The sequence below is a fragment of the Lissotriton helveticus genome, chromosome 2_2 (genome assembly GCF_964261635.1).
Source record: "Lissotriton helveticus chromosome 2_2, aLisHel1.1, whole genome shotgun sequence".
NCBI classification, from domain to species: domain Eukaryota; kingdom Metazoa; phylum Chordata; class Amphibia; order Caudata; family Salamandridae; genus Lissotriton; species Lissotriton helveticus.
The window spans coordinates 488,964,994-488,991,803 of record NC_136060.1 but is presented as its reverse complement, the minus strand read 5'-3'; the positions used below and the strand labels follow the sequence as shown (position 1 = coordinate 488,991,803).

Here is a 26,810-nt window from a genome sequence, read left to right as displayed (position 1 = left end):
TTTGCGTGTAACACAGAGTTGGCAGCAGTTATCTTTTGGTGTAGGGTTGTCTGGATTTTTCCTTCATTGATGTAAATCTCTGTGTCCAAGAAGGTTACACGGTCTCTGCTCAGTGTATATGTAAATTTGAAACCAGCTTCTGTTGCATTTAGACAGGATAAGTAATTTTTGAACTCTTGTTCTTCCCCGTCCCATATGATGAATAAATCATCTATAAATCGTAACCACATAATGGTTTTCTCGGTGTATCTGTCATTGTTTGGGTGCCAAGCGAAGTGCTGCTCCCACCAGCCCATCACTAGGCACGCGTAACTGGGACTTGAGGAAAAACCCATAGCAGTTCCATTTGTTTGATTGTATATTTCTTCTCCAAAAAGAAATACGTTGTGGTTAAGGCACAGTTCAATCATTTTTAGGATCATTTCATTATGTTTCGTGTATTTGATGTTACGCTTTTGCAGGAAATACTCACAGGCTTTGATTCCAACATTGTTTTTGATGTTTGTATACAATGCGACAACATCCATCGTTATTAGACAATATGAATCCTGCCATGGTAGATCTGCCAGATGTCGTAACAGATCGCTGGTATCCTTTATGCATGATGTTAGATTGAGAACAAAGGGCATTAGGAAATGATCAACGTAGTTTGCCACTGGCTCATACAAAGAACCCTTCGCCGAGACAATGGGTCTCCCTGGTGGTTTTGTCTAATGTTTATGGACTTTGGGTAGAAAGTATATGGTTTCCATTACCGGATGTTCCCTTTTTAGATATTTTACTTCATCATCATTTAGCAGATTCATGTTTTTCCATTTCTCCAATTGCGTATCCAGTTCTTTTTTATACATTTCTGTAGGAATGTCTTTTAGTTTGATGTAATATTCCATATTGTTAAGTTGTCTGTGAGCTATATATATGTAATTTAATGTCTGCAAAAAAACCATCTTTGTTGGGGGGGGGGGGTCAAAAGCCAGGGATAATTTATGCTTATTAGTTTAGGTCTGGTGTGTGTTGCTTTGTTGCAGGAGGTACACATTCAAGGCACATTTTCAGGATCTCAACATATGATAAATGTTCATAGAACTTGTCTAAACTGGAATGAAGGTTTGACCTAGACTAGCACTGAATATTTTTGGTTTGACTGCTGAGGTAGATGATAAGCAAATTTAAATGTAAAGTAATGGCTGGAGACTTTGTCACGTAACCATGCAACTGGGGCGACACTGTCAGGGGCATATTATCAAGGGCTGGCAATAAACTTATTGCCGCTTTAGCGTCTGTTTTTGGGCGTAAAGCGGCAACAAGTTTATAGCCTAATCAACAAGGACACGCACGAGTTTTGCTGACTTAGCGCCCGTTTCCAGCACGCCTGACTTCGCATCGCTAATGAGATGCAAAGTAGGTGTGGCTGTGAAACCAACCAGGGAAAATATCCCGAAGGCAGCTTCGCGATATTATCAAAGAGGGGTAGCGACATTTCAAATCGCGTTAAGTATGCCTTAACGAAGGAATTTAACGTCTGTTAAATTCCTGACTAAGGCATACCTAACATGGGGGGTGGATTGTGTGGCTAATACCACAGGCCCTATCAACAAGGATATCGCCGTTTCCATGGAACATTGCTGGAAAACCAGCGATGTTTCATGGAAAACACCGCTATCACTGGAATATTTATCGCCATAGCGCTAAGCATTGATAATACAGCGCTAGCGTGGCGATATATTCCAGCAATAGCTGGTGATAATTAAAAGCGCGATAATTATCGCCAGCCCTTGATAATATGCTCCTAGGTTTTTTAAGCCTTATAAGGAAACTGGGGTGTTTAGGGGTATTAGCGGGTGTCTCTGACTCCTTCCCTACTGAGTTAAGCTCATATACACAGGAAAGGTAGAACTTAGACAGAACCTGTGAAAGACTCTCTCATCTACAGCTATCTCACAGAGCCTGCCAGAATCAACCAGGACACACACAATAATTGGCATTTTACACTGTATGATAGTTATACACAAACCAAGCGCATTAGAAGGATTCCAAATATTATAAATAATCAGAGCTGTCCACATTAGGGCAAAGGCTTGAGAATCCATAGTCACATTTCATTACACATTCATAATCACTAGTTGTAACCCTACCTAGGTTATAGCCGGTTAGTAGGAACACGCCAAGTCATGTAAAGCCTTCCTGTGTGCCTTATTGGGTCTTTATGTGTAAAGTTGGAGCTCCATATCTCAGCATCTCTCCTGCAACCGCTCCATGTTTCTGACTCTGCTCCAACACTGGTATACCGTACATACTTCACTTATACCCAGTGCTCAGTAGAGTAAGGCGGGGTCAGTTCATGCCTGGCTGCTATCTTTTTACACAAGACAGTAAACAATACTTTTTACTAATCTTTACACATCTCTGGACTTGACTCTTGTTCTGTTTTTAGAAAACATCTGAAAACATGTCTTTTTTCTTACCAGACCCCTTAGTCATTCTCTGCACTACTACAGGCTGCGATGTACTGCTTCCCAAAGCGCTTAGACACCTTCTGGTACAGTGCGCTCTACAAAATTTGTAAACATAACATACAGTAACATAACAAGATGGAACTTGCAAGGCCATCCCTCCTTGTAGCCATATTTCAGGTGCCGGGTTTACGAAAGACAGTTAGCGGCACCTTACGGGTGAGTAGTCGCGCTGTACAAGACTCTTGATTGATCGGAGCACTTCTCTAATGAAATGCATCAATGTAGCTGACTTGTATTTCTAAGTATCCTCCTGACATTGTACTCTTTCTGAGAGAACATTAACACATAATGCTCTCTGAAAAAAAATCTATTTATTATTTGCTGAATAGAAACAGTCAGGATGGAAAATGTACTTACTGTTTAGCGGCATCAGCGTAGGCAGTAGTGGCGTAGGAGAAAAACTGACAAGAGGGATCCTGGGTACACTCATCCCTGCACAACTCAAAGGATGCTGTGCGAAGAGTGCGTTCGCCATATCCAGGAAACTCTGTGTTACTGTACGCGTATGTGTTGCAGGCTGTGAAAGTTCACAGGTAGATTAAACATCAGGGGACACTTCAGCAATATGCTCAAGGCAAGGAAAGAAAGCGGCTAAGGGCTGCAAAGACACCATTGTATTTTTTTAACCCCTTGCCTGCGGGGCTAATTCCCCCCCTGTGCTGGGGGGAGGGGGGGCACGCGCAGCGCCCCGGTGCTCGTGACAAGCTCAGTTCGTCATGAGCCATGGTGGGCGTGTGCTAATGATGAGTTTAGCTCGTCACGACCACGCCCGTTCAAATGGAACGCCCAGCACAGCAGGGCAATTATCCCCGCGTGGGCGGGGCGCAACGATCATGACAAGCTCAGCTCGTCATGAGCACACGGCCACCGTGGCTCATGATGAGCTGAGTTCGTCATGAACATGGGAGGGGTTAAAAGACATTTTTTACCACATTTAAACATTGGGACCAGGGCACATGGATAGGATTACTTTAAAAAACGTGCAAAGTTCTAGGGAAATAAGGTACAGAGATGAACGACTAAATCATTATGTAAAACATGTAAACTTATCTGATGAAATGGATAAGAAAAAAACTAGAGTAAGAAATTGGGTTGATGGTTGGCTGGGGTGTGATTCCTGGTTACGCAGCAACCACAATCCTTGTCAGTGTAAGGCACAAGCAAACCCCAAATTAACCTGTACTCCCCTCTTCAGTATCTTGGCACAGAAAAGTTAGGCTAAATTTAGAGGCAATGTGTAAACTATTTGTGCAACACTTCAAACAGCAAAACAGTGAAAACTCACCACAGAAGGAGCCCACAAAAAATTTAGCAAAATTGTGTAGATGTTAATAAGTAAAACAAGACCAAAATAACAAACAATCCAATTGCTAAAACTGGAGATATTGAATCTTAATGTTTATAGTGAAAAATGGAGCAAACAAGATCAAAGCACTATTAGGGTTATATGGTAATGCCAAGTTCAGGATGACTGCAATAGAGCACGGGCCAACGACAGAGACCCAGTCAGGCCTGCTGAAGAAAGGACCTTAAATCCTGGTGGTGAAGTGTTGCATGGATCTGGGTAACAGAATCACTGCTCCGCGCAGCCAAAGTGCCGGTCTCAGAATGCACCAAGGTTGCAGTGCAAAGTCCTCTTGTGTCGTTGAGGTTCCCCTCAACGGAGATGGTGATGCAAAGTCTGTTGTTGAGATGCTGTCGTGTCGCGGCTTTCCGGGGTCCCGGGCGCCACAGGATACATGCAGAGAACGGGATACTCACTTCCGGCCGGAAGTGGTCTCCCGTTCTAGTCCTCGCCACAGACATCGGGATACTCGCTTCCGGCCGGAAGTGGTGTCCCGTTCTAGTCCTCCATCTGCAAACAAGCACTTCCGGGCCAACCCGCTTAAAGTGCGTGTGGCCGCCGGATCGGTGCTTCTAATTCCTCCCGATAGACGCACAGGAGCCCAGCGGACAGCAAGGGATTCTACATGTCACGGTAACGCTGCCATCCCACACGCGTTACGTGACTGATTGCCGTCAGTTTCCAAGACTTGTCAGCCGCGCAGGAGCGCTGCTGATACCTTTTTGCAGTAAGCAGCAGCAAGGCACGCTGCTAACTATCGGCCTCTGTCCTTTCATTTCAGTAACACAGGAGCGTTACTGCTTGTTGTTTTCTCTAGTGCAGGCGCACTTTAGCTCCTGGTTCCTCTGTTGCCCGAGGCGCAGGAGCGCTTACCTTTCCTTTGGACCTTGTTTTGGTGGTGGCACAGGAGTGCTACTGCTTGGCTCTTACACGCTGGAAGCGTAGGAGCATTGTTCATTTGGGCCGCGCAATAGCGCTTACCCTGGAGTTCTTTTCCTTTCCGGCTTTTCAGCGCAGAAGCGCTATTCATTGACTTTCTTTTGTGGTTCCATGGTGGTCCTGGCGCAGAAGTGCCTATTCTTCGTTTCCTTTGCCGCGGACGGGAGGCTCCTGGACGACACTGCACTGACCTATTCTACAAAGACAATCTGAACGATCTTGTGGTGAGTGTCAGAAACAGGGGCTCCTTTCTGCATGTATCTTGTGGGGTGTACGTTAGCACGAGCGTAGTCCCTAGCCCTTATTTGGTGTTTCTTGTTCCTTCAGCTGTGCCAAGACACTTCCCATCGTCCCTACCACCAGAGCCACTTCTTGATTCCTTCTGGCCCCCATCCCTGGATCCACCTCATCCTTGTCGGGCGTTATTCCCCGCGGGGGTTGGTTGGGTTCAGGGGCGGTAGGTACTGTCGTCTCTGCCGGATATCCTCACAAGCCCAGGTGAGTCTTGTGGGGTACTTGACAGAATTAGAAGCCCACGTCCACACATCCTGCCCAGACGACATGGGAGAACCAGAGGTGACTCTGCAGGACATAGCAGCCTTGTTGGCTGCCATGCAAGCAGAGAACCTCAGCTTACGCCAAGATATGACGGCCCTACAGGGCCAAGTGGCGATGGGCTTCGCCAACCCTTGGGGAACCACTCCTAGCCCCAGAACCCGAACAGAGGGGTTGCTTAGACCGCCTACATTCTCTTTTGGAGGGTCCTCCTCTGCCACCGGTCAGGACACGGCTATTCAGGTCATCACGCCCCATCCGGTGCAATTGGCCCCACCCGAACGCTTCTATGGCGATAGCACCAAGTATGGCGTCTTCATCCACCAATGCCATCTGCATTTCATGGCCAGAACTGCCGCATTCCCTGATGATGCATCGAAGGTAGCGTTCATACTGTCCTACATGGGCGGGGACGCCGCGCAGTGGTCCATCTCGCTGGTTGAAAACGATGATCCCATGCTCAGCCACTTGCCTACGTTCAAGGAGACCATGCGACGGATGTTCGCTCGCCATACGTTCGTACAAGCCGCAGACAACCAGCTGCTTGGGTTAAAGCAAGGAAACAGTGATCTGCTCCACTACATCACAACCTTTAGCCGCCTGGTCATAGAGGCGCAGTGGCCTGAGGACAAAAAGGTGTCGGTGTTTTATCGAGGGTTACACGACGACCTGAAGGACCTTATTGCCCAACACCCTGACCCCCCAGACATGATAGGGCCGTTCATCGACATGGTGGTCAAGATGAACTTCCGGTTGCAAGAGAGGAAAACCGAAAAAGGAAAAAATAGCGACAACCGTTTCCTTCCTTTCTCTGAGAAGGCCACCGAGAAAAGCAAGGAGGACGCTCCCTCGTCAAGCGACACCCAGGAACCCATGCAGATCGGCGGCATTAGAGGAGCCCTAACCAGCCAAGAGAGAGAAAGAAGGAGGAAACAGAACCAGTGCCTCTATTGTGGTAAGAGCGGGCACTTCGTGAGGGAGTGCCCGGTGAAACCCAGCCGTCCACGGAACAAACGGCCCTTCGCCTTGCCCATCGATAAAGGAAACAAGGCGGGAAACGAGACAACCCAGTAGACAAGGGGGTCCGTCCTCTGGGTTTTTCTTCCTGCACTACAGCGATCCCTGCAGTCTTTGATGGTAACCATCACATAGGCATGGAAGTGTCATTGCGGAATCCAACTGGCGCCTGTTGGAATGTCATCGCGATGCTTGATTCCGGAGCCACCGGCAACTTTATCGACACAGTCTATTCACAATCCCCGGGAATGAGGACGACACCCAAAAAACAACCAGAAACGGTTAAAGCCGTCGACGGTACGGATCTGACCTCCGGGCTTATCAGGAATCAGACCGAAGCCATGACGATGTGCTTCACGAACAAACATGCCGAATCCATCAGCTTCGACGTCATAGACGCACCGCAGTTTAAGGTCATCCTGGGGCTGCCATGGCTGGTACACCACAATCCCCGAGTCGATTGGGTAACGCGAGTTATCAGTCTGGATTCTGAACACTGCTGTAGCACCTGCTACAAGGAGGACAATATACAAGGTATACGGTCCATACAAGCGCGGTCGTTATCAGGGCAAGGCATGGGAATGGTGTCTCAAGCCGAAGTACCAGAGGACTATCAGGACCTGGCGGACGTGTTCGATAAAAAGGGAGCCAACACTTTACCACCGCATCGTTCTTTCGATTGTCGGATAGATCTGATACCCGGCTCTACCTTGCCCTGTAGCAGGATCTATTCCCTTACTGAAAAGGAGAACATCCATCTACGTTCCTATCTGGATGAGTACTTGGAAAATGGGTTCATCCGCCATTCCAGGTCCCCTGTGTCATCTCCCCTTTTTTTTGTGTCGAAAAAGGAAGGGGACCTGAGGACCTGCATCGACTTTAGGGCGATGAACACAATCACGGTCAAAAATCGATACCCGCTTCCGCTCATCTCCAACCTCCTGGACCAAGTCAAGAACGCCTCAGTTTACACAAAATTGGATCTGCGGGGTGCCTACCATCTGGTCAGGGTCCGGAAGGGAGACGAATGGAAGACTGCCTTTCGGACCAAATTCGGCCTCTTCGAGTATCAGGTCATGCCTTTCGGACTCTGCAACGCCCCCGCCGCGTTCCAGTACTTCATCGATGAGGTATTGAGGGAGTTCCTCGACATCTTCTGTATCGTGTACATAGACGATATCTTGATCTTCTCCCAGACCATCACCGAGCACGTACAACACGTGCGTTCGGTCCTACGACAACTAGGGAAACACAGACTATACGTGAAACTGGAGAAAAGTGTATTCCACGTCACCTCCGTGGAATTCCTGGGTCATGTCATCACCCCCGCCGGCATACAGATGGACAACAAGAAAGTGGAGGCCATTCTTCTTTGGCCCACGCCGGACTCTGTCAAAGGGGTGCAACGGTTCTTGGGGTTTGCCAACTACTACCGCCGTTTTATTACCGGATTCTCCGGGATGGTGGCTCCCATCTCGCGCTTATTGCGCAAAGGACAGCGTTTTTGTTGGGACCAGAAAGCAGACGACGCGTTCAGGGAACTGAAGAGGCGGTTTACTACAGCACCGGTGCTGATACATCCTGACGCTGAACAGCCTTTCGTGGTAGAAGCAGACGCCTCGAAAGACGCCTTGGGAGGCGTGTTGTCACAAAGGGATGCCGACACCGGACAGCTACATCCAGTGGCCTTTTATTCCAAGAAACTACAGCCGGCAGAAAAGAACTACACGGTGTCGGACAGGGAGCTCCTGGCCATCAAGACGGCGTTCGAGGAATGGCGTCATTACCTAAAGGACGCTAAACATACGGTCACCATCTACACGGACCACAGAAACCTACAGTTCTTACGTTCAGCCCGCGCCCTGACCGCCCGACAGCTACGATGGACCCTGTTCTTTAACGAATACAACTTCACCTACCAACACGGAAAGGACAACGCTAAGGCGGATGCCCTCTCAAGATTGGAAGAGTCCGAGGACGCCACTGAAGACATGGAACCTGTTCCCGTCATCTCGGATGACCACTTCCAGGGAGTTGTGGCCTCCACAGACTTCATGACCCAGTTACGAAAAGACACGGACGGAATAGATCCAGCCGCTCTAGCGCAGGAACATAAAGGCGTAGTGCGAGAAGACGGATTCTTGGTCAAAGGGAACAAGCTGTACCTACCGAGGGAACCCTGTCAACAACGAGCGATCCGGATGTGTCATGACCATGTCATCGCTGGCCATCCGGGATACCACAAAACTCTTGATTTGATACAACGACAGTTCTGGTGGCCGACTATAGAAACCGACACAAGAAACCATGTCGCCCGTTGTACCATATGCCTGCTAGGCAAGAACAGATCTGAGCCCCCAGCAGGCTTTCTCCGTCCCATCCCGGTGCCACCCTATCCATGGCACACCATCTCTATGGATTTCGTGGTGGAGCTGCCACCAACCAAGACGGGCAATACCACAGTACTGACCGTGGTGGACCACCTCACCAAGATGGCTCATTTCGTAGCACTGCCCAAGATACCCACGGCAGCGGAACTGGCATTGGTGTTCGTGAACAATGTGGTTCGCCTCCATGGTGTTCCTGAGGTGGTGATAACGGATCGGGGTCGCAGTTCGTCTCCCATTTCTGGATGGCTGTGTGCAACCTCATGGAGATGGAGGTACGTCTCTCTTCAGCGTACCATCCCCAGACAGACGGGCAGGCGGAAAGGACCAACCACACCATGGAACAATACCTGCGCTGTTTGTTGCTCACGGTCGAGAGGGAGTGGTCCGAGGTGCTATGGATGGCGGAGTACGCCTACAACAACAGCAAACATTCCGCCATAGGGATGTCCCCCTTTTTCTGCCTACAAGGGAAACACCCCCGCACCTCGGCATGGGACGTTCCAGCGGAGAGTCCTTTACCCACGGTTCGGGCTTATCACCAGACACTGTGTCAGCTCTGGCAACGGGCCAGGTTTGAACTAGCCAAAGCGAAAGACACCTACAAAATACACGCTGACGCTCACAGGCAGCAAGAACCCGAGTACCGCACCGGCGACAAGGTGTGGCTCTCTATTCGACACCTCAACGTGCATGGTCCCAAGAAGTTGCTGCCTCGGTTCGTGGGTCCTTTTGACATTGAGAAGGTGATCAACCCCGTGGCCATGAGACTGTCCCTCCCGGCTCACATGAAGATGCACCCGGTCTTTCATGTCTCTCTGTTGCGTGCGGTCCATCCCGACTGCACCATCTCCTCTCCTCCTTCTCCGGTGGTAGTGGCGGACCATGTGGAATACGAGGTCAGGGCCATTCTGGGTTCCCGCCGTACCAGGGGGCGGTTGTTCTACCTCATTGACTGGAAGGGTTACGGTCCTGAGGAACGGTCCTGGGAGCCCCGCTCCCATGTACGTCATGCCCCTGTTCTGGTCCGTGCTTTCCATCTGAGCCACCCTCTGAGCCCGCGCCCTGCTTCCTTTCTCTGACTCCCCGGGGGGGTTCTGTGTTGAGGAGGGGGTACTGTCGTGTGGCGGCTTTCCGCGGTCCCGGGCGCCACAGGATACATGCAGAGAACGGGATACTCACTTCCGTCCGGAAGTGGTCTCCGTTCTAGTCCTCGCCACAGACATCGGGATACTCGCTTCCGGCCGGAAGTGGTGTCCCGTTCTAGTCCTCCATCTGCAAACAAGCACTTCCGGGCCAACCCGCTTAAAGTGCGTGTGGCCGCCGGATCGGTGCTTCTAATTCCTCCCGATAGACGCACAGGAGCCCAGCGGACAGCGAGGGATTCTACATGTCACGGTAACGCTGCCATCCCACACGCGTTACGTGACTGATTGCCGTCAGTTTCCAAGACTTGTCAGCCGCGCAGGAGCGCTGCTGATACCTTTTTGCAGTAAGCAGCAGCAAGGCACGCTGCTAACTATCGGCCTCTGTCCTTTCATTTCAGTAACACAGGAGCGTTACTGCTTGTTGTTTTCTCTAGTGCAGGCGCACTTTAGCTCCTGGTTCCTCTGTTGCCCGAGGCGCAGGAGCGCTTACCTTTCCTTTGGACCTTGTTTTGGTGGTGGCACAGGAGTGCTACTGCTTGGCTCTTACAAGCTGGAAGCGTAGGAGCATTGTTCATTTGGGCCGCGCAATAGCGCTTACCCTGGAGTTCTTTTCCTTTCCTGCTTTTCAGCGCAGAAGCGCTATTCATTGACTTTCTTTTGTGGTTCCATGGTGGTCCTGGCGCAGAAGTGCCTATTCTTCGTTTCCTTTGCCGCGGACGGGAGGCTCCTGGACGACACTGCACTGACCTATTCTACAAAGACAATCTGAACGATCTTGTGGTGAGTGTCAGAAACAGGGGCTCCTTTCTGCATGTATCTTGTGGGGTGTACGTTAGCACGAGCGTAGTCCCTAGCCCTTATTTGGTGTTTCTTGTTCCTTCAGCTGTGCCAAGACCCTTCCCATCGTCCCTACCACCAGAGCCACTTCTTGATTCCTTCTGGCCCCCATCCCTGGATCCACCTCATCCTTGTCGGGCGTTATTCCCCGCGGGGGTTGGTTGGGTTCAGGGGCGGTAGGTACTGTCGTCTCTGCGGGATATCCTCACAAGCCCAGGAGAGTCTTGTGGGGTACTTGACAGATGCAGCACGCAGCTGCGGATACATTGGTTCCAATGAGCTGCGAGGCTGTGATTTGGAGTCCAGAATCATCGCCTATGCTGCCTTTGACGAGAGATGTAAGAACCTGGGCTGCAGATGCTCCACCTCGCCAGGGCAATGGGTCAGTTTCGAGAAGCTGCGAGGGTAATATAGGGCTTTGCGAAGAGCCCAATCCATGCTGCAGCAGCGATGTGTTGGTTCTGCTCGGAGAGGTGCCGCTCAGCTAAGGAGTTGCGTCAGCTCAGCTTTGGAATGCACCTCTCAGCAGAGAAGATGCATCAGTCAGATCACGTGTCTGGGCTGTTTCTTCAAAGTCAGCCATGTTAGAGAGGCAACAATGGTGCCATATCCCTTATAAAACACCCTATGGTATTCTGTGAGGCCCAGGAAGGCCACATTTCAGTCTGTGATTTAGGTGGTTGCCAGGCCATGATAATCTCAATCTTGACCTGGAGGGGCTGCACCTTGCCCCTACCCACCATGAGGCCCAGATAAACCAGGGAACTCTGCCCTATCTGGTGCTTACTAGCCTTGATAGTCAGGCCCACCTGCTGCAAGACCTGAAGCACTTCCTGAAAGTAGTACAGATGTAGGCAGCTATGTAGTCCAGCCAGCAGGCAGCACAGAATGCCTCCTTCCCAGATATTACCCTGTTGAGCAAGCTCTGAAAGGTGAAGGGGAATTCCTCAAACCATAGAGCAACACCCAAAACGAGAACCGGCCCTCTGGGGTTGAGAATGCAGACCTCGTTTTTAAACCCTCAGTCAGAGCAATCTGCCCGTACCCTGATGTTAAACCAAAAGTGTTGTGCAGTTTCTATATTACCCATACAGGACCTGCGTGTTTGGATAACAAACTGTAGGATTGGTAGCAGACTAACTCTGAGCACCCCCACTGAGTATGTTAGCCTGTTTGCATTAGCTAGCTCACAGTGCCACTATAATCTCCTCTCATCGGTGAGAGAACAGTTTCAGGCAACCTTAGAACATGACAACCCTGACCCCCCCAGGATAATGGAATACCTTTCTCTCAGTCACTCGTGCTCACTTACTTCTTCTCAGAGAGTTACACAGAAAAAAAAGTTTGGGGTGTTTACAATAAGCATTTATTGCACAGTTGTTCTTCTAGTATAATATATATGTGCTGCGACAACCATTAGACAGTAGCAGAGATATATGATCAGCAGGACGGTGAATATAAAAGGATAGTACAGTTCTACCATTTTTCAATAGTCATGAACACATACATGGATATAAAATGCATGATAAAAGAAAGCGTGTGTACTCCTACGATGCCTTACTAGGTTAAATGGGGACAAGAGCGTAGCAAGCCATATATCATGTGCTAGATGGATGAAAACAGCCAGGTTTTTATCTGTTCTCTGAGTGCCCAATGATATTCTGTGCTACGTGCCGTGATTGGTATAGAGTTCCATAGGGCTGAGGCAAGGGACCTAAACGAGCGCCCCCCGCACTGCTCCTAGGAGTGCATGCTAGATGCAGATCTGCGGAGCGCAGTACTCACGTTGGAACATATGATGTGCAGAGCCCCTGCAGTATCTGTGTAGGGGAGGTGATGTAGGTGGAAGAATATGATGTTACTGGGGCCTATATTAGGGTACCTATATGAAACATAACAAAAGTACTGAGGAACTTGGCAGTGCCCAGATTATCTATGAGCCCATCAGCTCGGGGGATGGAGTGTGAATCAGTTTTCAGAACAGAGCTGAGACCCCAATAGTCCACACGGAAACCTAAGCTCTGCAGTGGCACCCGGTGGGGCAGTGTAGGACGTCGCCTTTTTGATTAAAGTTACCTAAACTTTTTACTTTCCCCCCAACCGTTTTCCTCACATAGAGTTGCCAATTGCTTTGGGTACATTTCCACTGCTGATCACTGTCAAAGTACAAGTGTTCCCTATGTAAAGTGTAATGGTAAGTGGTTGGCCATGATTGGTATGTTTGCCTTACTAGTAAAGTCCCTAGTGATGTGCACTATGTGTGCCAGGGCTAGTAATGCAAAGGCGCGTGGAGAAGGGAACGTAGGCCTGCAGTGTAGGGCCTGTGCGCAGTTTGCTAAGTTAGAATGTTTTCCTGACAAGTGCAACCACTTGTCAGGCCTTACTTTCCCTTTTGCATACACACTGGGCATCCCTGGTCATACCAGAGTTTCATAACTTCTTGACTGGCCTCAAGATTGTTTTTGCCTTTTTCCAGAACTGCTGCATTTGGCTGCAGAGGGCCAGCATGCAGCTGACCACATTCTGAGGGGGTTTCCTGGGAGCTTGCTGTGACCCCTCCTATAAAAGGTTAAGCGGTCACCTGAGGGTGGGCCAAAGAGGCATTCAAAAGGGCTAACCCCCACTCCCTTCTGTGGCACCTCTCTGTAGGCAAAGATAAAACAAGCAAGGAGGTTATCCCACTTACCCCTCATGGGCTCAGGTATGGCCATTATCATGACTTTCAAGGTCTTGTTTAATCTCTCCACAAGACCGCTCGTTTAGGAGTCACACTGTGTGGAAAACTTGGAAGTTATCCCACATTCATCCCACAAGGACTTCATGCACGCGGACATGAAGTTATTGCTTCTGTCAAACCTTATCTCTTTAGGGTTACCACATCCAGTTAAAAATCCCCATGCAGGGCCCTGACTGTCTTGGTTTCCAAAGGTCTAACTGTGGTAAATAAATAATTAAATACCGGTTCTATTTTTCAGAATAATCAATAAACGGGTAGCTCAATAAATAAGAGTCAAGATTCGAGGTAGCTGGAGTTTACAGGTTTTAATAAAGCATAAAGGACAGGAACAGGACAACCTGCACGGGAATAGAATGGCAGCTGCCGGGGGCAGGAACGGGATGGCTAGAGCATAAGGGAAAAAAAAACTTTTAATAACAGTGCACAATATTTATAGTTAAATAAATACATTACATTCAATACAGTAGGCGTAGCAGTAGGCGTGGTTCGTAGCAGTCGCGAAAGATAAGGGCAAAATGATGTAACAAGAAGGCGTGTACAGGGCGTATACATAGACATGTGATGTAAACGTAACAGAATATGTCATAAACGGGGCGGAAACCTGGAGGGGGCTACCTGAGCAGCTGGGACCTCTAACCTAGTGGTGCGCGCAAATGGGCAATGACGTGTTACCAGGAAGAACTGGGGGCTATGACTTCTGCCCTAGAAGAGGAGACTAAAGTCTGGAGTGTCAGAGCGACATGTACCTAAGCATATCTAGTATCTAATGTTTAGAGAACATGTTGATAGAATCCAAAAGTTATCAGGGCAAAGGCTACTTGATACTAAGACTGGTGCATGCATAATTCCATATGTATTGTGTGTGCGAGGAATATTCTATGAATATAAATACAGTATTTCTCTTACATGGAGACATAAAGGCTAGACCATGACTGGAACTATTGATGCGATTCAGTAGCTTAGGAATGCAGAGAAGGAGTGCTGGCCTGATAACTAGAAACATAACATACTCTTGGCAGACTGGGAGGCAGAGCCAGGCCGAGCCGGGCACTGCGAGGCATGAAGTAAGTGAAGGGTCAGGGATACAGGTGGGGGCTGTTTCGCTCCTCGGAGAGGGTTCAGGAGACAGGAGCTGAATCTGAATCCGGGCCCTTTTGAGGCCTAGAAACGGGGACAATTCAATGAATTAACGTGCACACTGTAAAATGTGGCAACGTAGGTTTTACATAGGCCTGATATTCGTTGCTTTCACGAAAACTGGAAACTGGCACACTAGAGATGGACACAACTGTAATTGCATCTTTAATCGATCAGAGAGGAATACATATGCATATCTATCATGCACATATAACATAGGATGGGGAACACGTAGGCACATATAACATGGCAAAATTTACTTTTCCACATTCCCTCCTTGTGCCCTACGTTTCCATCAGGAAACATCAATATTCATGATACCATCTATCATTTCATATAGCATCATTTGCTCGTCTCGAATTGTCTTGGAACGGGATTTAGGACTGGGAATACAAGAGGTAGCACACATGCCGCAAATCGCAGGGCCACATTGTAAACAGAGGCAGCAACTGAATATGATCATTACTGCTATACCTAGGAATGACAATACTTTCCATCCCCAGGCAGATATAATACTCCAGAGCCAACCGGACCATGTCCAGGTGCCTGGATTCTGGTGTATCTGATGGGCAATTTTATGAAGTCTGGTTATAGCTGAATAAACAGACGGCGCGTTATTAGGAATGAAAATGCAACAACTAGATCCGATGACTCTACATGCTCCTCCTCTATCGGCCAGTATGACGTCAAGAACGAGACGATTTTGGAGCACGACAAATCTCATAGCAGATTGCTCTTCGGTTAGGTTACCTAGAGCAGAAGTAGTCTCATTCACTACTGCTTCAAGGGTTCTGGTTAATCTACGTATTAACTTACTATTCTGGATAGGTCCTATAAAGAAGAAGAAACCTTTATTAAAGTCTTGATACTGTTCTAGAGTAGTTTCAGTTTGATCGACAATCGGGGACTCGATCTCCCTTTTATGTCTGACGTGTACTAAATGTGTGTTTCTGTGATAATCAGATGGGGCTAGAAAAACTGGTGGCAGTAGGAAGGCAATGTAACATGTTCCATCCCAATCGAGGGGCAGACGAACATATGCGGTCTGACCACAAACAAAATAAGAATGACGTGAGGCTTTGAAAATAGATTTCCCACTGTCACTATACTCGACAATAGTAGTACAATCACTGTGTCCTACATATGCGGAACCATTCTTTCTGACACATAATTCGCCTTTGACTGGCAGTACTGAAATAGCAGGTAGATCTGGAGTAGTATCGGACTGAACATTCAGGACCATGAAATTCGAAGAATAATTACCTAAATCATATACTTCATTTTCTAGATCTAACCCTGTTCTATGGGAGAGACCTTGCTTGTCTGGAAAACATGTACTATTCAGAAGGGACATATCAGTTGAGGATGACGTTAACGTGGACCATGCTCCACACGAACCATTATGTGAAAACGGATAAGGAAAGAGTGGCAGAACTCCCTTCGGTGTCTGGAAAGGGGGGAGTCGACCACACACCCAACAATTAGTGGCATTGCTGGTCTGGTGTGAATAGTGTAGCATTCTAATAAACGTGTTATTACGCATAGCAAGGCGATAGGATAGCTCGTGAGGAGGCAGATCGCTAAATGTGTGCTCTACTGTAGCATTAGAAAACTTATTTACATGAGAAATTGGAAAACATAAATGTAATGCATAACTTGTGCAGGTAACCATAAGACTTAGAAACAATATAAAACTTAGAAAAACGATACATCTTATAGAGTTTTGACTAACTCTCTCACTGTTGGGGTCTATCTCATACATGTCAGAAACCTGTCTAACCGTTTCACCCGAGAGGGACTTAGACAATTAAACTGGCTGACTTATTTTACTAGACCGGAGTTTCTTTTTATACTCCTGTTGCGGAGTTTCCTCTAACAGAGGAGGCTTGGATTCAGAGTCAATTTTTAGGCAGTCCTTAGAAATGTTCTTAGAAAATGTTTTTATACGCAATCCATGGAACTTCTTTATATGGGACATATGTACCCAGCCTTTGCGGCCCTCCAACTTCACGGCCGTGCGGGTGGTCAGAAGAACTAGTCGTGGCTCCTTCCAACGAGGCTCCAGTGGACTTGAACGATCAAAGTTCCTGACAAGTACAAGGTTTCCTGGAACGATTTCATGCGGTTTAACCTCGGTGTTGTCTGGAAATGCGGCGGCAACCTGTGAACGACAAGAGTGTAGGGCAGACATCAAGGAAGCTAGGTAATCTGTCAGCATATTACTGGAAACATCTGTAATACTTCGGGGTCTAGGTGTACCCCACATGTTTGGGGGGCGGCCGAATACGACCTCATACGGGGACAGACCTGATCTAGAATGTGCGACCATGCGCATATAAAATAAAGCAACTGGCAGGGCTACTAGCCAGTCTACACCTTTCTCTTTACAAACTTTGGCAAGTCGGATTTTTAATGTCTGGTTATGTCTCTCTACGAGACCGGCTGCTTCAGGATGGCGCACACAATGGAAATTCCACTGGTACCCCAACAGAAGGGACACATGTTTCATTAGTTCAGATGAGAATGGCTGGCCGTTATCAGAATACACGACCCTAGGGAGTCCATAGCGGGGAAAGAATTCACGAACCAACTGCTTGGCAGTGGTCGCAGCTGTGTAATCTGGAACTGGATATGCTTCTGTCCACCTGGACAAAGCGCATACAACTACGAGGACATACTTGAAACCTCGACATCGCTCCATCTGAATGTAATCCATCTGGAGGACTTCAAAAGGGTGGTCAGGAGGTTGGAATCCCCCTTGTTCCACCGGGACACTTTTACCTGGATTGAACTGACAACATATCATACAGGTACGGACTTTCTGCTTGGCTGCAGCTCGTAAATGCTTGTTGAACCAAAGGTTCTGGATACTGTCTAACATAGCTTTTTCTCCTAAATGTGCAGGACTATGTGCGGTATTAATAATGACTTGAACCATTGAGTCGGGGAGAAACCATGTGGCTTTTCCCTTCGTCACCCATCCCTGATCTGTCTGGACCCCTCCTTGTTCGGACCATTTCTTGATTTCTTCGGAAGTAGCATGTAACTGTATGTCTATGACGTCTTGTGTAGGGTCCTTAACTGTCATACAAGTAGTCTGTTCTAGAGTGGATGTCTGTGTCGTGTTAACTGGAATGTCTGGAGTCTGAGCTGTGAGCTTGGCTGTTCGATCTGCTAGATCGTTACCTTGGGAAATAATGTCAGTGACTTTCGTATGTGCTTTGCACTTCATAATAGCGATAGCTGTCGGTAAATGTATTGCATCTAACAGAGCTTGAATGAGGGGGCCATGCTGAATCTTGGTTCCATGAGTAGTCATAAAACCTCTTTCTTGCCAGAGCACTCCAAAGTCGTGTACGACTCCGAATGCATAACGTGAATCTGTATATATGTTTACTTTCAGGTTCTTGGCACGTATGCAGGCTTGGGTCAGAGCGACTAGCTCTGCTGCTTGAGCGGACAGGGTGCCAATACGGTGTGTCTCTATAACTTCAGTCTCAGTAGTCACTGCATACGCGGCTACTAGTTCTCCTGTACTTGTTCTCATACATGAACCATCCACATAAAGTGTCAGGTCGGGATCAGGTAATGGAATATCTGTCAAGTCTTGTCTTGGCTTTGTCATGGTGTTAACTACTTCCACACAGTCATGTGTGGCAGGATTTGAGGTAACTGACGGTAACAGTGTAGCAGGATTCAGAACGTTGCAGCGTCTGATTTCTATGTGTGGCTGGAACAGTGTCAATTCATAACCTGTTAAACGTGCAATTGTCAAGTGCTGAGTCTGTGTTCGGTTTAAAAGAACTTCCACGGAGTGTGGAACTTGTACTGTCAGGGAGTGTCCTAACACTATGGAATCACTTTGTCTGATAGCTAGTGCTGTGGCTGCAACTGACTTGAGGCACGCAGGCAGAGCCTGGGCTACTGGATCTAATGTGCTCGAAAAATAAGCACAAGGCTTGTACTGTCCTGCTTGATCTTGTGTGAGAACAGATAATGCAGTACCATCACGTTCTGTGACAAAAAGTGTAAAAGGCTTACTGTAGTTCGGTGTAGCTAGAACAGGTGCTTGGCATAAGGCTTTCTTTAATTCATTAAAAACAAGTGTATGTTCAGATGTCCAAGGGAGGACAGTCGATACGGCTGCCTCCTGTGTCGTTAACTGTATCAGTGGCTTGGCTAGAAATGCATACTGAGGAATCCATTGTCTGCAATAAGAAGTGAGGCCGATAAAAGCTCGTACCTCCTTCTGTGTCTTGGGCTGTGGAAGACTCGCTATTAACTGGATACGGTCTGGTGTCAACTGCCTACCCCTCTTGGACAGTAAGTGTCCTAAGTAGACCACTTGCTGGACACAGAATTGAAGCTTCGAAGGGGACACCTTGTGCCCCATCTCGGCTAGAAAATACAGGACTGTAAGTGACGCTCGCTCGCAGTCACGTTCAGAACGGGCTGTGATCAGTAGATCATCGACATACTGGAGCAGGGCAGTGTCAGTTGGCATGTGAGTATTGTCTAGTTGTCTCTTGAGTGCTTGACTGTAAATACTAGGACTTTCTGTGAAACCTTGAGGAGCTCGTGTGAATTTGTAGCTCCTTCAATTTAAACAGAAACCGAAAAGGTACTGGCTGTCTGGATGAATGGGGACACTGAAAAATGCATTCTTGAGGTCTATGACAGTAAAGAACGTGGCTTCAGAATCAATGGCTGTCAATAGGGAAGAAATATCTGAGACTACTGGGTACTGGGGAATAATACATTTATTAAGTTCTCGAAGGTCAATCACTAATCGATATACTGGAGGTGCATTTGGATCAGTACGTTTCATAACTGGAATGATAGGAGAATTACATACATTGGAGTCAGTTTCTACAACCACTCCTTGAACAATAAGCTCGTCAATAATTTTGGATAAGGCTGCTACAGCCTCAGGTGGCAATCTGTACTGTCTGATTCGTGGCAAAACTATACCTGGTTTCAGAGTCACACGGTGGGGTGTGATGTTCATACAACCAACATCAGTTGGACCTTGCGCCCATAGATGCTGCGGGACATTCAGTAATCTTGGATCAAAATCACGTAATACATAGTGACCTTTAAAGTCACGCAAAAACAAACGGACTCCTTCTGGGGAACAACATATAACTGCACCTAATTCTTTCAATGTCTTGATGCCTAACAAATTTTCTGGACATGCTTTCGTAAGTAACAAATCAGTAGTTCGGGACAATGTACCAACTTCTAGAGAAACTGGTTTTGAAATTTCGTTTACAATAGGCTTTCCTGAAAATCCAAGGGAAACATTTCTAGAGCCTGAGAGCGGAGCCCCTGGAACCTCGTCATGACTGATAGTAGTCCTACTCGCCCCTGTATCAATCAGAAACTTTCTGTCTTTCCCTAATACTTGACTGTGAACATAGGGACCCTCTTGATCTACAGGTATCTCGATGAGAGGCAAGCCTACCTCCCTCTCTAGGCTGTTTCATGAATACTGTTGATACTCTGGATACTCTGCCTGGGCATACTGGTACATCTGCTGTGTAACATGCTGTGTTGCAGCTATAGGCTGCGGTACTGTAACTGTCTGTTGTGCATTCTGTGGTGACTGAGAAGTCTGTGAAACTTGTTCTTGTCTAGGCGGACGTGGTCTTTCTTTAGTCTTACCAGTAGCTATGTTGTGTTTCAGAACTGCACACTCGTTTATAAAATGACCTGGCTGTTTACAGTAATTGCAAGTCCCTTTAACGGGAGCTGCAGGATGACTGGCTTGATTCGGACCCCTCTTCTGACTGTCTTGAGGAACAGATTGTGCAACTAATACTTTCATTTTCGTGTCTTTCATACGTCTTCTTTCGTGATCTTGTTCTTCCCTGATCCTGTTCTGGTGATACTGGAGCATCTGAAGCATTTGTGACGGGGTATTAGCTTGCCAGGTACTTTCGACCTTCAAAACTCGATTTTTAACTTGTGGACTTGAATTCTCGACTAGTTTGGTAACAAAAAGATGAGGGTATGACTCGCTACGCGTTTTCAGACCACTGTTAATAATAAAACATTTTTCAAATCTAGAATAAAAATCACTAGTATCTTCATCCTGTTTCTGTTTACATGCTGAGATTGCATCCCAATCTTCCTTTTTCGTGGCTAGTAATCTTGGCAAAACTTGTATCAATAACTCGGGCAATTCTTTACATTTGTCCCCAAGACCGGTACCTGGTACTCGTATATTATCTTCAGCTTCTAGAGCTGTCCAATCTATCTTTTTCTCTCCCACCTCCCATTCTTTTTCCTTGAGTTTTTCATATACCCCTGCGGGCAACAGGACTTTTAACATTTTAATGATATCAGGATACGTGTATTCTCCCATACGGAGCATGTCTTTTAATTCTCGATGGAACCCTGCTGGATCTTTGTCGTGACAGGGAATTAACTTTTTCATCTCTAAGAGTTCCATCTTTGTAAGGGGGGTGTAAACAAATACTCGTTCTAGTCCACCACCCGTTCCTCTAACTGGATGTACTTCTCGTAACGGATGCTGTCTATCTATGTAGAATGGTTTACTTTCTGGAGGTGAGACATGAACAAAATGCGGATTCAGAAACGTTCGGTATTTGTGGCGCTGTTCTAGAATGATACTAATTAAATCGGTACCTAGACCTCTCCATCTATACTGGAGTAACTCGTTCAGAACATCATGCAACGGACCTGGATCAGAATGTTGTCCCTCATACAGTGTGATGAGGTGCTGGATCATATACATACCCACCAGTCGCTGCTCGGCTGGGGGCAGTTTCAGAAACATTTGTGCCACTATTTCATCTGGAAAAGTGGTAGAATCAGTAGTCCATCGGACTGCTGATCGGGCTAGTTCTTGTTCATGCATAGTACTGAGCTCACTATAACCTATTCGTGATTTCAGAATGTGGTCGGTAGCTTGAAATACTTGTTCTAGAGAACACTGTTCTGGTACTGGGGAAGGAACAGTTTTCTTGTAGTCTAGACGTGAATGTCGGTCGGAAAGTCTAGTTCTACCTACATACGCTATTCTGGAAGGATTCTCGTCATCTACCTCTTCAGTAGAAGAGTCATTTTCTTTCTCGGTTGCTTGTGTTGCTTCTCGTTTCTCGTGTAACTTTATTATTTCTTTACGGATTTTCTTGTACATACTCTCTATACTAGCTAGTGTCTTGTGTCTTCCCTCGGCTATATGGTCACTCCACCTGGTCAGGACTTTCATTTCTTCTGGATCTTTTCCTGGATAATCTTGTTCTCTTATTAAACAGTTAATTCGAAACTTTAAATATACCTTTCATATTCGGCAGGGTGTCCAAATACTCGGTCACCCGTCTTACACGCAATGAATACAAGACCATGTCATCATCGCCTGGGACTGGATCATAACGGCATTCGGTAAGTGCTCGCTTGATATCTGCAACGGACTGAAATTTGGGTGTACGCTGTACCGCTAGCTCATGTAGCGTCATACGTCTGTGTTGAGGCGGGGTACGAGGAGAACCTCCCCCCGCGGCTCCTAAACTGGAATCGTCGGTGGGTACTGTACGGGCTGGCAGAGTGACTGATGTAGCGGGTACTTGTACTGTGGGCTGGACCGGGGGTACCGTAACAGGTGCTGTAACGGGTGCCCCGGTGGCGGGAGGAACAGGAATTACATTATTTACGGGAGCAGGCGGAACAGGATTTGCATATTCTGGGACTGTGTCGTCCAAGTAGGACGAGAGAAAAATATCAGCTGCGGTCGGTTTGTGACGTAGCTTAGTCGGAACTAGTGGTGGCGGAAAATTACTGGATGCCTCCGGGGCTGCTTTTGGCAAGCCCTCGGCAAGAAGAGGATACATACCCTTAATAAGGGCATTCCTCTGTCTGTCTGACTGTTCTGTTTTAACTTGTTCACCTATTTCGATTAATTCCCTTTCTTGGGCTCTTTCTGAGGATTCTCTACTTAATTCTGCTTTTCTGAATTCTTTTTCGGTTCTTTTATGAGATTCTTTGCGCCATAACTCGATGGCATCTTTCTGGGACTGTCTGGCTTTCTTTTTCCATAATGCTTCTTCTACTCGCATGATGCACTCGGCATCCCATGTGCCTGATACAGGCCATCTATATTTCTCTTCGAGATGTCTGGTATAATCAGACCATAAATCTAGATATATTATGGCACTTAAGCCATGCTTATGATACATAAAATGACCTGGACTGTCCCTAGGCGGGACAGGGACTGCTTCCTCGAGCAGCCCTTTTCTAGTTTTTAACTGACGTAACTTAGAGAACAGAGGCATGACTTAGACTGGAATCTAGACAAAATACAATACACAATAAACACAATAATAACTTGAAAACAGATCACTCATACCACGACATTGAAAACACATGAAATAACTTTTAAAATAACAGTTCGAATAGAATACTACCTGGAATACTGAGAACAGAAACACAAGAATTTCTCGAGAACAGAACTTACTAGACTTACTAGATGTACTGCTGAAACAGTACGAAACATACCGGTCTCATAAAGACACGTCAGGACCCGCATCCACCTAGGTGGACACTTCGTGTTGGATTTGCGTACCCAAACCCACGGACCAGAGACAAATTAATTGACCCTGTCTAGATACTACCCCAGCAACGGTACTCACCGGGCAGCAAGAACGGAAGGCCTCGGACTGGACTGGACTGCTACGACGACGGACTACGAACTTCGGACTTCAGTTACAGGTGGGCCTCCAGATACCTCGGACCTTGAACTCTCGGCTTGGGCTCTGGTCGGGACTCGCCGCGTTCCTCCACCGCCTCGTCTGGATGCTGGACCGCAACCTCCGTCTCCTCCGTGGACCTGAGGGATACTTGAAGCAGAAATATCTGCCGGTGCGCAGGATGGTTCCGTCACGGCTGCAGAGGGTCAGGGGGCTTGCGTGTCTTCGCCGGCGCGTGGGGAAAGGGCAAGTTCCTATTCGGGCGCCATTATGTGGTAAATAAATAATTAAATACCGGTTCTATTTTTCAGAATAATCAATAAACGGGTAGCTCAATAAATAAGAGTCAAGATTCGAGGTAGCTGGAGTTTACAGGTTTTAATAAAGCATAAAGGACAGGAACAGGACAACCTGCACGGGAATAGAATGGCAGCTGCCGGGGGCAGGAACGGGATGGCTAGAGCATAAGGGAAAAAAAAACTTTTAATAACAGTGCACAATATTTATAGTTAAACAAATACATTACATTCAATACAGTAGGCGTAGCAGTAGGCGTGGTTCGTAGCAGTCGCGAAAGATAAGGGCAAAATGATGTAACAAGAAGGCGTGTACAGGGCGTATACATAGACATGTGATGTAAACGTAACAGAATATGTCATAAACGGGGCGGAAACCTGGAGGGGGCTACCTGAGCAGCAGGGACCTCTAACCTAGTGGTACGCGCAAATGGGCAATGACGTGTTACCAGGAAGAACTGGGGGCTATGACTTCTGCCCTAGAAGAGGAGACTAAAGTCTGGAGTGTCAGAGCGACATGTACCTAAGCATATCTAGTATCTAATGTTTAGAGAACATGTTGATAGAATCCAAAAGTTATCAGGGCAAAGGCTACTTGATACTAAGACTGGTGCATGCATAATTCCATATGTATTGTGTGTGCGAGGAATATTCTATGAATATAAATACAGTATTTCTCTTACATGGAGACATAAAGGCTAGACCATGACTGGAACTATTGATGCGATTCAGTAGCTTAGGAATGCAGAGAAGGAGGGCTGGACTGATAACTAGAAACATAACATACTCTTGGCAGACTGGGAGGCAGAGCCAGGCCGAGCCGGGCACTGCGAGGCATGAAGTAAGTGAAGGGTCAGGGATACAGGTGGGGGCTGTTTCGCTCCTCGGAGAGGGTTCAGGAGACAGGAGCTGAATCTGAATCCGGGCCCTTTTGAGGCCTAGAAACGGGGACAATTCAATGAATTAACGTGCACACTGTAAAATGTGGCAACGTAGGTTTTACATAGGCCTGATATTCGTTGCTTTCACGAAAACTGGAAACTGGCACACTAGAGATGGACACAACTGTAATTGCGTCTTTAATCGATCAGAGAGGAATACATATGCATATCGATCATGCACATATAACATAGGATGGGGAACACGTAGGCACATATAACATGGCAAAATTTACTTTTCCACAATAGGTGTGCCAATGGCAGGTAATGAAGTCAGGGAGTGTTAAGCTTTTTCCAGGACTTCCCTTTGGCATGGGAGTTAGGATGAGACCTACAGAATGCATCTGAGGCGATCTTCATCCGGGGCCAATAGAAGTGGACATAAAGCCTGGCAAAGGTCATGTCTTGCTTCAGGTATCCTTCCAGGGGTATCTCATGAGCCAAAATCAGTAGGAAGGTTCTGTAACAGTAGGGGACCACCAGCACACCGGTTGCCCCAGATCCAGGAGCCTTAGTCTTGCTCTAGAGGAGATCATTCTCCCAATAGATTAGGTGATCTCGAGAGGTGTCATCTGATGTCTGGGCCTCAGTTTGCCATCCCAAGCCCTCTGGAGTGGGGAAACTCTTTCTGCGTCTTGCAGAATTCATCCCTTGTAGTCCCATCCCCAATTTGTCGACCAGCAAGCTAAGGCAGGTTATCCACGGTGGCAATGTCCTGCTCGGTTGACTCATGGGCATCGTCCTCAGGTGCCCCGTCAACCCAAACCGTGGGAACATCAGAGGCTGGTTTCCTACATCCCTTTCCCCTCTCATTCCTGGCATCTGTTTAGGCCATTGTTCCAGGCTCCAGACACTCTTTAATCTCTTTCCGAGAAGCCATGGACTGTGCGGTCATATAGACCCACTCAGGCAATCCCATCATCTCCAAATGTGACCTGATCTATTCCTGATAGTGTGCTCCACGTTGTTGCCTTACAGCCAATCTACAGGTGGGACTGGACACAGCGTATTCAGGTGTAAGTGAGGCTGGGTCCAGCTTTTCCCTCCCATCCTGCCAGTGATGGCCTATTCAGTCACACTTATGCTCCTATTGCGTGTGGCTGTCTCCAAGGAATACACAGAGCCCAACTGCCAACCACACCCAGTCATTTGGCCAGAGGCAAGCTGCAGGCACCAAATGGCTACAGCAAGAATATGTCAACTTTCTAAAAGTGCCATTTTTAGAAATGTAATTTAAAATCAAACTGCGCTATAAGTTTGGATTAAGTTATATCTTCTCATTTGGAAATTACACTTATAAAATGCAATAAGGTAACTCCCATGTTATCCTACGGGAGATATAGACCTTGCAGTAGTGAAAAACGAATTTCAGAGTTTTTCACAACTGCGACATGTAAAACCTAAAAGTACATATACAACTTCTTTAATACATTGCACCCTGCCCTCTGGGCTGTGCCTACCCTAGGGGTGCCTTATATGTATTAAAAAGAAAGGTGTTGGCCTTTCAAAAGGCTTACTTTGTCAGGTTGTAATTGGAGTTTAAAGTGCACACGTAGGCTGCAATGGCAGACCAGAGACCTGTTTAAAGTGTTACTGAAGTGGGGTGCACAATCTGTACTGCAAGCCCACTAGTAGCATTTAATTTACAGGCCCTGGGCACATGTAGTGCACTTTACTAGGGACTGATAAGTAAATTAAATAAACCAGTTGTGGCTAAGCCAATATTATCATGTTTAGTAGAGAGAACACATGGGCTTTAGCACTGGTTAGCACTGGTAAAGTGCTCAGAGTACTAATACCAGCAAAACCGAGATCAGAAAGTGAGGAGTATGAAAGCAAAATTTAGGGGGAAAACCGCCCTAAATCTCACAGGTCTAACAACTTGCCATTTTGATTCCAAAAGCACAAATAATCAGGGACCAGACAATTTATCACGAGGCAAATACAGAGAATTGTTGCAGACCTTGGGAAAGACTGAGCTGGGGTTTTCCATTTACAAATCAGGACATCATCAGCCTAAGTATATCTCGGCTGCAAGAAAATCCCAGCCTTCATAGAAGAGCCAGGATTTAGTCCAGGTTCATTGTCATGCCAAGATATATTTTCTTCTGTGTTAGCCAAATCAGCATAACACATGCTTTACAGAACTGGAAAACCAGTGAAGAAAGTGTAAATTTGGAGTTGTTTCACATGCTGTTACCTTCAACCTCCTTGGTGACTGATTGCAATATATAAAATTAGCCTCAA

The 26,810-nt window shown here is 47.1% G+C and overlaps 1 protein-coding gene across 3 annotated transcripts in view; it reads right to left on the bottom strand.

The window, feature by feature from the left end:
• LOC144821563 (plasma kallikrein-like) overlaps nucleotides 1-26,810 on the bottom strand; it is a 276,797-nt gene that overhangs the window by 44,328 nt on the left and 205,659 nt on the right. For all 3 annotated transcript variants that reach the window (XM_078678747.1, XM_078678749.1, XM_078678748.1), the window contains one exon: nucleotides 2,874-3,033. In XM_078678747.1, coding sequence (XP_078534873.1) covers nucleotides 2,874-3,033 — 160 coding nt within the window. The remainder of the gene's footprint in view (nucleotides 1-2,873; nucleotides 3,034-26,810) is intronic.